General features: G+C 39.3%; 1 protein-coding gene across 5 annotated transcripts in view; it reads right to left on the bottom strand.

Annotated features, from left to right (window-relative positions):
- Positions 1–735: 735 nt before the first annotated feature.
- The window catches only part of rasip1 (Ras interacting protein 1), a 39,318-nt gene continuing 27,211 nt past the window's right edge, over positions 736–12,842 (bottom strand). For all 5 annotated transcript variants that reach the window (XM_037537112.1, XM_017706117.2, XM_017706120.2 and 2 more), the window contains exons 6-16: positions 12,494–12,652; positions 11,149–11,353; positions 9,802–10,100; positions 8,971–9,132; positions 7,902–7,942; positions 5,440–5,594; positions 4,699–4,811; positions 3,736–4,027; positions 2,984–3,147; positions 2,275–2,416; positions 736–1,763 (exon numbers count right to left, since the gene is read on the bottom strand). In XM_037537112.1, coding sequence (XP_037393009.1) covers positions 1,585–1,763; positions 2,275–2,416; positions 2,984–3,147; positions 3,736–4,027; positions 4,699–4,811; positions 5,440–5,594; positions 7,902–7,942; positions 8,971–9,132; positions 9,802–10,100; positions 11,149–11,353; positions 12,494–12,652 — 1,911 coding nt within the window. In that variant the 3' untranslated portion in view covers positions 736–1,584. The remainder of the gene's footprint in view (positions 1,764–2,274; positions 2,417–2,983; positions 3,148–3,735; positions 4,028–4,698; positions 4,812–5,439; positions 5,595–7,901; positions 7,943–8,970; positions 9,133–9,801; positions 10,101–11,148; positions 11,354–12,493; positions 12,653–12,842) is intronic.

Raw genomic sequence — 12,842 nt, 5'->3', positions numbered from 1 at the left:
TAGGGAGCCTTAGCCTATTTTTGTCTAGTATAACAAAAAAGCAAAGAGAAGCTCAGTGTCTAGAAGGAGATGATCACATATGTTGTGGCGAGGGAGAATGTTGACAAAGATTATTCATTTCCTGCTATTTATATTCTCACATGAGCCCTTAGAATGCAGTTATCAACAGCAGTCACAAAATGCTGTAAATTTATCATAATTAAGAGAAATTCTGTGGACAGTTTGGCTTCTAAACTTTCAGTACACACCAGATCTGTTTGTAAGAAGAAGCAGAGGTGTTTTATTATGATTTGAATTTGATGAAACAATGCAAAGTGTACAGCCTTTTTTTGAGAAAAAAAACAACCTTTTAACACTGGAATGAATGAAAGTCAAAAATGTAGTCTCTAACTTGCTACAGAGTATAAATGAAAATGAGTATAAAACTTGATATGGAACTTAATATATATTTGTGTAATTACAAAGCATAAAAAAACAATAATAACTCTAGACCTGTAAACCACATAACATAAGCCACCTCATTTACTGTCAGTAATCTTTGGTAAGACCTCATGAGTGGCCTACTGGGGTACCCCATTTATTTGGTGGTCTTTTTGTAATAATATGCTTATTAGGTCTCTAGGTATTGCTATCATGCCCCCCAGTGTTGATTAATAGAATGACAGGGGTAAAACTCAACTGACCACAGAACTTCCACAAGTACATTGGAAAAACAATAGACCAATACAAAATGAATTGGTCTTATACCGTTAATGTTTATTAGCAATATGTGAATATACAACAGGACAGGTCTTCAATATCCAAATTGATCCAAATATATCAATATTTTACTGGTGAACAACATTTCACGTAGTTCAGTGAGGAAACTGACGAAATATAATGAGGCAGTTTTTGCTCCAAATTGTAGGAATTTAAATGAGAAGACATTTTGGTGTGTTTTTCAGAATAACTGTAATGACTAAACTATGTTTCAATGAAGGTTTGTTAGAAATGAACTTTTGATGAGATGAGATTTAAAACATGGTTCAACAAACAAGCAAGTGTTGTAAGCTTTTAGTGTTATATTCTGGTCATTAATGTGCAGTAATATTACATTTGTACAGATCTGTGAATAAGTGATAATAGTGATAATATGTCATATATTCATAAAACAAAAACAAAACCGGATACACATTAAATTCTTTAAAAACATAGAAAAAAAGACCTAATCACTGAAATGTATTCATTGCAACCAGGCAATGACTATTTGACCCTAAGTCAAATATTTATGTAACATTTTCCACACTGTATTTGTCTCTACGAAATTACGCAGGATAAGGTGCATAATTGTTCGACCTTTGTTTTAAACAATGTGAGGATGTTATCGAAAACCACCCTACACAGCATTTCATTTATGTTCTTTATATTTAAGGACTGTAACCTACACCAGTAATACTGTAAGGCAAATTCTCTAAGTGTACTTAGAAAAAATAGTGATATGTATTCAAGCCTTTTAAATGTGTTGTATAGGCCAAACCTAAGGGTGTGTGCAAATGCATACTGCATTCAGGCCATAGTTTTACAACACCTGGCATGTTCCCTGTTCTACAGCCTAGTTCTCTGATTGGCAGGTAGTTCATCCTGGTCCAGGCCCCACAGGAACGTCCGCAGGCGTGTCACTTCCTTTTGGAGCTCAGGAGTCGGGATGGGCTGAGTAAGATCAAGACTCGGAGCCTCATTGGGCAGGATCAGAGGTGGATGGTCCAGAAAACTCTCAAAAATGTCTGAATTGAGAAAAAAGAAGGCAAGAAATATTCACAGCAATAGTGTAAATTTGTTCACTGAACCAATGTCTTAGCTAATTGACTACATTTTAAGTAGAATTATTGAACTATCACTTTAATCCCTTAAATAACCAGGATCTGCCAGCAGGCCTGAATTACACACTTCTATTAACCAGCAAATAGCTCAGCTAGTTTGCACTGAAGTACTTGTAGACACTGAATAATAATCCTTTGTATGTAATAATAAGATTAAGGTGTATGTACTTCATGTGGATTGAACGTCTAAGTCAAGAGTTCTTCAATTCTGGACCTTGAATCCACTTTCCAGGCTTGGATTGTGAAGTTATGGCTCTAGGTGACCAATCTGTTACATCAACAGTTCAGTTAACTACTAGTGAATACGAAATTTAGGCATGTAAACTGGATTTAAGGTCCTGATCTGAAGACCACTGGTCTAAGGGGAATGGATTTTATATATGTGTGGTCGCCCCACTGAGCTTAGTTTACTTACCACCTCCAAGTTCAGTGCCTGGGGGTGGAGCCCAGCAGGTCGGTGGAGCTCTGGCTGGTCCCAGCTTATAATGAGTCAGAAGGTGGTGAAGCTGGGCAGGGCTTAGCAAGGCATGGTCCTCCTGTAGGCTGGCCCAAGATGACTGACAAGAGAGAAATAATGAGGGCCTGACTTTGAATATATCCCCAAACTTGTATACAGGCTTTTGACACGAACGGATTAAAAAGCAATGAATGGATAAAGTCCAACCTAAAGAAATGCCAGGATACATTTGGTTAGAAAATCAGTACTTGTACTTACAAGTACAATTAAAAAGGGAATATTTAGCGATATTCTCCTCACAGTATAGCTTGCAGGCTACAAAGCTAGTAAGCTCCTCAAAGGAAAAATCTGCCACCCCCCCATTACCAATGACGACGTGCAAGTGGATTTGACTGTTGAGCTCGTTGTCAGATGAGTTCTGTCAAAATGAATTACCCTACTTTCAAAACTGCTTATAATTGTTTAAAGGGAATATGTTGGTTAATATTATGTTTCCATTCTGCTTTCCATGTCATGTAATTAGTCACCTGAAGTCATGTGAGGTGAGGAGGGGGTGGGTGAGTACCAATACCATTGCAGAATGGCTCAAATAAAAGCGTTTCATCAACTCCTAGTAATCTGTCACATACAGTTGAAACGGTACTTTATTTTGATTTTCAACTTTTACCTGGATAAGGCGGGTCTTCGGGATGCACAGGAAGTTGACAATGACTGACAGCTTCTTAAGAAACTCTGAGGCGATGTCTCCAAGGCCTGCCCCCTGAAGCCAGTCTAGGACCAGGTCCAGATTAGTGCGAATCTGTACAGCACGGGACCAGGAAAACAAACCATCTGACATGCAGAAAAAGACAAACAAATCAGTCAAAACACTTTGAGCAAAAGCTTTTCAAAAAACTGCATCAGTGCCACTCCTTTGCGCACAGCCAAAACTCCCACTGTAGTTGATCGGCTTCTTTAGCTTTGGACTAGATTATTGCGGATAATGTAGCTACTAAGTAACAGAAGCTTACAGCCAAACATTTGCATTGCGCGCCTTCACACACTCGCCTCATACCACATAGATTTGTTAAGTAATCTCAAACAGTTAAAAACAGTACTGGAAGTCTAAATTTTATCCACGCTTTCGTTCTCATTTTTATAAATTACAGTGTGTCATAGAATGTCAGAATTTATATAAGCAGGTCTATTTCAGATTACATACTATCTCAATGTAGTATGCACATACTGCAAAATGCACCGTGCTAATTGGTGGGGTATAAACATCCATTTATGCGTTTCTTGTTAACTAATGAAGTAAATCTGGACACAAAACATTCTTCATTGATCACCAACATTTGGGATAGGTAGACATTGTGTAAATTAAATTATTACTAATTTCTCTCTGTGTCAAGCAAAGCAAAAACACTCTGGCAATACAACCTCTCTCGAGCAGGGTGTTGAGGAGCGAGGTATTGGTGAAGAAAAAGAGGTAGCCAAAGGTCTGGGATGTGAGCGGGGGAGACAGGCAGGCTTCACGGGACAGCTGCAGGGAGCAGCGATAGACTTCCACCAGCCCAGCCACAGTGGGCGGCAAGGCAGAAACATCACCCTCCTCATGTCCCTCTTCTCCATCTGCATTCGCTCCATCCCTCGCTCCGACCTTCTCTTTCTCTTTCTCCTCGCTCGAGAAAGGGTTGGTGTCCAGCAGGGTAGGGAGGAGAGAGTACAAAGTCTGAAAGAGGGACAGAGGGAGGGAATGGAATGGGCTTTTACTTCAATGGGTCCATATTCTAAATTTTTCTTGCATTTTATTGTTTTCACCTTTGCTGTAAGTCCACTTGCAACATTTGCGTGCTTTATGTACCAAAAACAGTCATAGGTCTTTTTTACATGACCATTTTCCAAGTTTTCTTGTATCCCTTAGAATTAATTGGGTTGTTTTTGTGGCTGTGGCTTTAAGACTGATACACAGTCCAGGCTTAAATGTGGAACAAGCTGTTAAATTCCGAACAAAATCCTCAGAGATGTAGGGGAAAAAATTATCTAAAGGCACTCCCTTTGGATATGCGAATTCTTCAGAAGGCTGCACAAATCCACTTGCTTTTCCGCTTAATAGCTTTTCCACTCCAATAACTCTGCTCAAACTGTCTACAGCCTTACCATGAGCAGGTGGGGCTAAACTGTTGTAGGCTGAATGGGGGGTCATATGTAAATGTGACTTTTTTTTTGCAGTTTAGTTTTGCATATTGACCCTACAGACTGGGACGTGAACTGTACATACTACTGTAATAACTGCATAGTACAATAAACATTCATTTTAAAAAAGTAATTATATGGACACTTCAATTCCATTCACTTAAATTTTAAGCATATTTCATGTGTTATCGTTTAACTTCCTCTCACCTTAGTCAGGTGATACACGCACTGTTGGAAGGTGTGCATGATGACATCATCAAGCTGTGCCAGTGCTTCAGAGCAAGTGTCCATGTCAGCGGACAATACTGGGTCACCGGGGGCTGAAGAAGATCAAATGACACAGCTCATTAAACAAAGGCAAAAACACATCCGCAGATTTTAAAATCACAGATATCCTTGAAAGTATGAAATCTGCATGTATAAACGTGTTCAAGGTGGTGACGAATGCAATACAGGCATATATTTTATGGACTGTACTAAACAGTACATTCTGATATTTTAACAATGTATAAATTGTTAATTGTTAAAATGTTAATACAGCATCTAAAAAAGGAGACAGTTCGCAACAGGCCATGCTGTGTAGTTTCATACCTTAGAAAATAAAAAAGTGGGTGACACTTCATCACACTAAATCTCCAATATGACCCAAACTCAAGACGTTTAAACACAGCTATGCTTTCAAACAGCTGAAAATAATTAGGTGGAAGATAATACAAAGTGCATGTCTGCTTTGACTACTGTGTCGAACAAAAATGACAGAATGGGAAAATGACATGCGGAGACAATGATTCAGGCATGGAAAGCCAAACAGGTTTATCTCAGCAGATACACAGAAGCGTGTTGTGTAAAGTCACATTGTATTTTTATTTTGAGAAATTACACTTTTTAGAGTAACTATGTAGTCTACTGAAAATAGCAACCACTGTATTCTCTATTTTTGATCCTCACCCTCAAATTCCCATTCTTTCTCCATAGCCTCAACTTTGACCTGGAAAAAGTTGAGGAGCTCAGTGGCATTGGACATCCAGAACATGAGAGGTCGAAGGTCAGAGGAGAGTTTCTGCACGCTAGGAGGAGGAAGATCAGCCTCAGTGTCTGAAGAACTGCACACACACACACACACAAACATACACAACATTAAAACTCAATAACCAATTCATAAAACAGTTATGGTTTCTACACTGTGAGTTAATATTATATCAACATTGTATGATCCAAGGGTTCCTGATGACTGTTTTCTATTTATGTTGTAAAAGGAACCCTCCAGCACTCTTCAAACTAATCTCTATCTGATACATCTGTAGCATATGGTCAATACAGTTTCCCTGTAATTAGAGAAGAACAGAAAACCTGTTCACTCCACAGAATCGAGCATTTTGTAATCCATTCTAAGAATCTGGATATTCCTTCAAACTGTACTGTTTTTTTCCAAGTAAACAAGCTCATTCAGAGTGCAATTTGAGCCACTAACAGTATGTGTCCAGTTGCACTTTTTCTTGCCGCAACCCACTGCACCAGATCTCTCTGCTTGCCACTGGTGAGTGTTTCATCACGGAAATGAAGGAAGATACATTCAATAATCCAATCATAATAGGATTGTTGCAGCTATCCGATTATTCAAATTGTCATGTAAACCCCATACTCCGATCTAAAAATCCAACCAGGAATTTCGATAAAGAGAGCTAGATTTTATCTCAGTCCTCGGATTTCATGCATGTGCATGCAAACTCGTACTCCGATTTCTATCGGATTTCTCAGTCTGTGCATGAGCGAGAACAGACTTTGGATGTCATGAGATGGCAGTAAAACACTTTTAGAGAGGCGCTGAAACCAAACAGAAAATAAAGGATTGAAATATTCTTCATCTTTTAAATGATGTACGTTCATTTTTTTCAGATGAAGTGGCGTGATGTTTTAAAAAATTGGCTGGAAATTTTGACAAAATCTGATTTTCTGCAGTTATCGGATTCTTAAGTGCATGTAAACACACTCAACAAGACTCAAATGCAGACGTATACTATTTTTAGAATGCATCAGTCATCCACAATGTCACCAGCAAACTTAGCAAGTAACCTACGAGTTTTGTATAGTTTAAATGTTGCCTTCCCATTCGAACCATGTAAACTTTATCCAATTGAACGTCTTCCCTCCAGATCCTCATTGTGAACAGCTCTATATAAAACTAGATGTTTTCCTTATTATAAAAAATTGTCACGGATTGACTGAAAAGAAAGAGAACCAATGTTTCTCGACTCTCAGAGAAAGATGTTCGTCGTTTGTGACGAAGGCCTGTCGAACACTGCCTGATTGGCAAAACACAGTGCGGCAGCCACATTCATTTGCATATAGTTGAAACCTGCTGAAACTTTTTTGCCGCACTGCAAATCATTGTACACTGTGCAATGCAGCAGAGCTGCCCAAAGAAATGAAGAGGATGCAGTGAGGAGAAACTGCAAGTGGACACGCACCGTAAACACTTGCTATTAATTTGTTTAATCAGAGCAATGATAAAACACTATTGATGTGACTCATATCTCTGCTGATGTGTTTTCTTGCTCAAAAAGTTTGTGACACAAATTAAATAAACTGTGAATTTTCAGACATTCTTTACATGTCAAATAAATCCAACAACAGAAATCATGTGATTAACTCAGAAGAGGAGACTAAACAGCAGAAATAGCCATGTTTTGACATCAGCCTTAAAGGGTTAACTCAGAAACATGCCAGTCGTTTCATTCCGTCAGTAAACACTTACGCAAAACACACTTGTTTCAGTAATCGTTCAGTGAAAGGTGTTTATAATGCTTTTGTTTTGAGACAGAACTAGTTTTCCAGAAAGAATTTGTGGTTATTCATGACCAGCACAGTGGTATCCTGCCTGATTATCATGGCTACCAGAAAACTTTAGAAAAGCAAACAGAACTGTGTTTTTTGTTTATTGTTTGAAAGCTGGATTAAACTTCACAAGAACAGCTTTGATAAGACTGTTCTCATTCTCTGAGTCCATCTCATTGAAACACCTGCACTGTTAACAAGCATAACAGTTGTAGTTATGGGCACAGATTTCATTTCATTACATTTATAAATGCAGCGCATCTGCCCGATGACTTCTATTATCAGTGAGTTTTAAGGCAAGGGATTTTCTTTTCTTTTCTAAGTTCAGGAAAAACACACTGAAATTACTGTCACTGGTAATCAACTGTATCTTTACAGATGTGGCAGACAGAGATTAGGATGAAAAATATTTTGCTATCACTGAGTGTCCTTGGGCCCCCTGTATCTTCTGATCAGCACACAGAGCATGTTTCTTATGTAAGCCACTAGAATGTACGTATGATAAACAAGAAGCAGTTTATATATGTTATGTGTTAAAAAATCATGTGCAGCACCAAAAAGCTTGAATGGCTTACGTTTGTGTGGGATGTTTGTCTCCAAACTCTTTAATGTTGTCCTGAAACATGAATAATGGAATAGGGGAAAGAGAGAGAGAGAGAGAGAGAGAGAGAGAGAGAGAGAGAGAAAGAGAGAGAGAGAAGAGATTAGAGCAGCCTTGGATGAATGCTTGGGCGGGTATGTTTGGCTGATGTGTCCGGACAATGACAGCACATTTTCCAAACGGGTGGAAATGACATCAGTCAACCTCTGTTTACAAACTTCGGCGAAATACCAGTGAAAGCCCATGTGTGTGCAGCTGTGGCTCCTCAAACCACAGCCTGCCCTGTCCCCAGCTCTTCACTAGCACTCACACACGACCGCCTCAGGACCCTTTTATGCAGAATATCTGTATCGGTTATATCCTGAGTACTTCTATAACCCCTCTAAGTGTGGTTATGACTGAACAGTTGTGCAACAGAGAAAGTGATGATCAGTGATCATGGTATGGGGTGAGATGGTATGAAAACTCACTATCTTGAAATTATTATTATTGTCATTATCAAAATAATTTTAAAATATCCTTACAATGTTTAAAAAGCAATAATGTGCCTTAAACCCCTTTCATTAGCTTGTGATTACAGTGATACGCTTTTTAGTGCCATATGTTCCTGTACAGCTCTAAAAAATCTAGATTTGAAAGAAGCATGATATTATCAGCAGCACCACTGTTGTTTACTGTTTAAACTGTACCTGTTTACTTCCACCAGCACATTTTAACAAGGACACGGTGTCACTGATGAGAGGCTCCACTCTGACAAGCAACAACAGTTACTTGACTGCTACGAGTGCCCATCAGGTTGAGTCTTCAGCTTGCTAAACATGAGTGAGTGTGTAAATGAGTGAGTTACAAGCTGGGTCCATGAGGTGCTTTGCTTGGAAGTTTAAAATATGATTATCACAAAGTTTTACAGTTCAATGTATCATTTAAAGCATTACCTATCATACGCCAAGTATACAGCTGCGCAGACTACAGTGGAAACTTTATTGCATGGCTATAATTTTGTTATTACGAGACATTTCTTTAAAAGGACAGTAGATACGCACCCACACAATTGCCTTAATCTGATTGGCTGCCTTTAACAGCAGTTGGGGTGTCAGTGCTGGGTCCAGATGTTTGGAGGTGTAGTCAATCATGAGTGACAGCAGATAGGCTGGGGCTAATGGTCCTCCTCCTGAATCTGGAGTTGAATTCTTTGACATAATTTCCTAAAACAAAAATAGAAAGTTTATTACAGAGGAACTGGTTTTGGACCGAAAAAAAAAAGACCTTGCTGGGTTTATCTGTGACTGTTGCAGTAATGCAATTATAGATGTATTTCCTGTGACAAAGTATTTAGCCATACCACATATTTACCAACGAAATTCAAGGTCTTCCTGCAGCTATATTTATCTCTAGAAGGGATTACATCTTTAACAGTTTGTGGTTTCATGCATCATAGGAAAGACTAGGTAGGGCCAAAGAGAACTAAAAATGTATCCATGTATTTGTTCTTTCTGCTAAATGCTATCTGATGGACATTAGCTCTCTACATCCCTAGCCTCAACTTGGTCTTGTGTATGGTTGATCTCAAGTCTGTGTGGCTGCTTTAATATATCCAGTTCTACTTAGAGTAGTAATTAGAATTTACTACTTTGATGTCATTCAGATACATGGGCCTTCTATGACAGTAATGAGGGGATTAGCAGCTGCATTCAATAAAGTTTTTGCCTGAATATCTCAAAACAATAGCTTGCTTCGCAACAGGCAGACACAAAGCAGCCTTTGAAAAAAATGAAGCCCCCCAAAAGAGAATGTAGTGTGTCTCATAATTTTTTCACTCAGTGTGAACTTTCTTAACAGTGACACTGCTGACCTGAAGGAATGACGTGTCATACCTGTAGCACGGCATCTGCCTGTTTGGCCTGGAATTTCAGCACTGCCTCGGTGGATCCTAAATACTGCCTCAGAACTTCCTGTCTGTCTGCAATGTTTCCAGCCCCAAAAGAAGCAGCGCTGTCAGACTGCCAAGGTGGGGCCAACGCTATGGGTGGGGCAGGGGTCACTCGGGGGTCACGATACAAGAAGAGAAAGTGATTGCCAAGCCCAATCAAGTCCCCAGGTTTAAGCACCGCTTCTCTGTACAGTACAGCTCCATTGTGAGTGACAGCTCCTCCCCTGAATGGACGCACCAGTGCTATAGGAAAAACAACAATTTAGTACAGATAGAAGATTTCCATGAAATGTGATTATAACTGTTGATAACTGAATTGATTAACTGAACATTCATGTAATGATTTAAATAAAAGCTTCTCCATTTTTATGTTTTGTACATTTGAGCATAACAACTCTCCTTTACAATGTGAGAATATTAAAAAAGTCTCATCTTTACATTAACATACCTTCTAAGTAATTAATGTTTTGCCTTGACCTGTGAACTATTTTGGAGGTTTGTTATGTTTAGTGTATTACAAATAGTGTCCCATCAGCTGTTTACACATTGCAAACTGCAGCGTATGTCATTTATACACCTGCAGCAACAGATTTTTTTTGTATACACTAAATCTATTGTAGTGAATCAGTGAATCAATGTAGTGAATCAACAGATGACATTTCACTCCCTATCCTTTGCAATTTGCTGGATGATATGAACGTTACAGAGTAGGGATAAAAATCTGTGGTCCTGGAGAGCCCGTATCCAGCACAGTTTGGTGATTTTCCTGCTCTTAACACAGCATTTAAACCTGTTTATTACTGAGCTGAACCTGGTGTGTTTGAAAAGGAAAATCACCAACGTATGCTGGACTTCGATCCCTCTGCTATAGAGCATTAAAGAGTGTTTTTATTTTTAAATAAACAATATGTCCCACTGTTTTCTTGTACTGATTGAAGCGGGGTATTTTTTACAAATGAACATGCAATACTTCACTGCATGGTTTGACAAAAGTTATCTGATTGGACTGTTTTCCTTTTTTTTCTTTCTCTCTTATGAATGTCTGTTTGTTTTGTTTGTTACTCTCATTGTTCTGAAAAGACTTTTCCTATGTGTTTCTAGTGCCATGAGGTCTGTCTGATCACATAAAATAACAGCAATAAAAATAAACACTGACAAAAAAGTAACCGACCCTTTTACATAATCACTGTTGACTAATCGACTTTGTTGACTAATTGTTGCAGGCCTAGTCATTTATACAGACTCTTTTCTAACACAGTGTTTCACAGGTCCCGCATGAAACCTGCGATACCTTGGCCACGGGGTTGGTCAGGAACGGCAGAGTCCCTCCGGACCAGAAGGTGTCGTGTGAGGAGGTCTGGAGCTGAGAGGAAAGTGTCCACTCTGAGAGGCCTCTTCCCCTTCCTTTCTCTCTCCCTGTCCTTCTCCCTCTCGCGGAATGTTGGCTTTCTCCCGAAAACATGAGTGTGGCTCGCCATGATGTACAAAACAAAGTCCTGGACAAATAAAGAAAATCAGAAAATCAGAAATCCTTAGACCCTTGCACACTCCCCTTAGAGCAGGATTAGATTTCCCAGAGAGGTACAGTAATTACTGCGATTAGCAATGAGATAAATGATTTGAATTCAGTATGATTTTGGAGTGTCTGTAGCCTTTACAGTCTAAAGGCCGTTACACACCATACACAATGCGAAAAAAGACACTAAAACGCAAAATGACTTTTCCGCAACAAAACTATACACTCTGTAAGGACACCAAATTGTATGTGCCACAAAATAAAACAGCCAGAGTATAAATGAAAAGGTTGTTTGCTTCTCATGATACGGGCATAGTGTGACATTATGCATGATGCTTTCCACTGTGGAAAAGTTCCTTCACCTCATTTTAGGAGCTAAAGCTTTACGAGCTCTTGGATCTCTGTGACTCTGTTTAAGCTGCTTTTTTAAATGCAGCTCCACACAAGACAATTATTTTCTGTCATCCATGTAAATCACACAAATAAAATGCGCTCGGTGTGTAAAGGCCTTAGCAGTCGTTACTGTGGATCGACTTCCAACTCGTTACAAAAATGTTCATTAGCAGTCATATTCCATCACATAAAAAAACAAGCACTACTAAAGTTCATCGTTTGCACACTGTCTACTGTAGTGTGTTGTGGGATTGTGTATGTGTGCGCTGGATATTCTTTACTGTGATGTCAGACACCACTACAAAATCACATTACACCACCTCCACTGGGAAAACTAACACAGCTCCAATAGAGTTAGAGAGAGAGGTTAGAAAGAAAAAAGGTTGTTGTCATTTTCAGCTCAGTTGCTATGAAAATGTATAATCTGCCATCTTAAGTTGTTCAGAAATGCAGAGCTGATAAGGGATGAAGTGTGTTACAGTTTTCAACAATGCGCTCTTGTGTGAGGTCATTGTGCGGCAGGGCCAGATGTAGACATAGCGAGTGTGTGGATGCATTGTGCAGCCCGTGTGGCCATTGTATGTCCATGTATAGCTGTTTTGTGCTGCATTCTGAATGCCATATCCACTCAAAGGTATGAAAGAGGAGATGGTATGTTGAGATTAGAGGAATGCAGGTATGATATCATGGGGCAGTCAGCATGATAGGGTCGTGCTGCATGTCTAGCCTTGCTTTGGTCATAGCCCTGCAGCAACAGGAAGTATGGACGGTCTGTTGGCGGGAGGATCAGGCTCTGCGACATCACTTCCAGGTCACAGGTGTCCCTCTCTTCATTCACTGCTCGCGAGTGTCGATCCACCTCACCTAGGACCCTCGAACCAGTGACCTTTGGGAAAGATCATAGGTGTTGATTATGACAGCGCAAAACATCAGCCTTTAAAATTTTATTTACAATGAACAGACAAGTTTGCCAGTAGAAGAAACTCATCATTCATCAGTTTAATTCAAAATATTTAAGAAAATATAATGAATACACAAATATGACTGCAGAAAGCAACTACACAGTAGTGGAACAT

This window comes from Pygocentrus nattereri, chromosome 3 (genome assembly GCF_015220715.1).
Source record: "Pygocentrus nattereri isolate fPygNat1 chromosome 3, fPygNat1.pri, whole genome shotgun sequence".
Lineage (NCBI taxonomy): Eukaryota > Metazoa > Chordata > Actinopteri > Characiformes > Serrasalmidae > Pygocentrus > Pygocentrus nattereri.
Note: the sequence above shows the minus strand (reverse complement) of the source record. Positions and strands in the feature narration are given on the sequence as shown.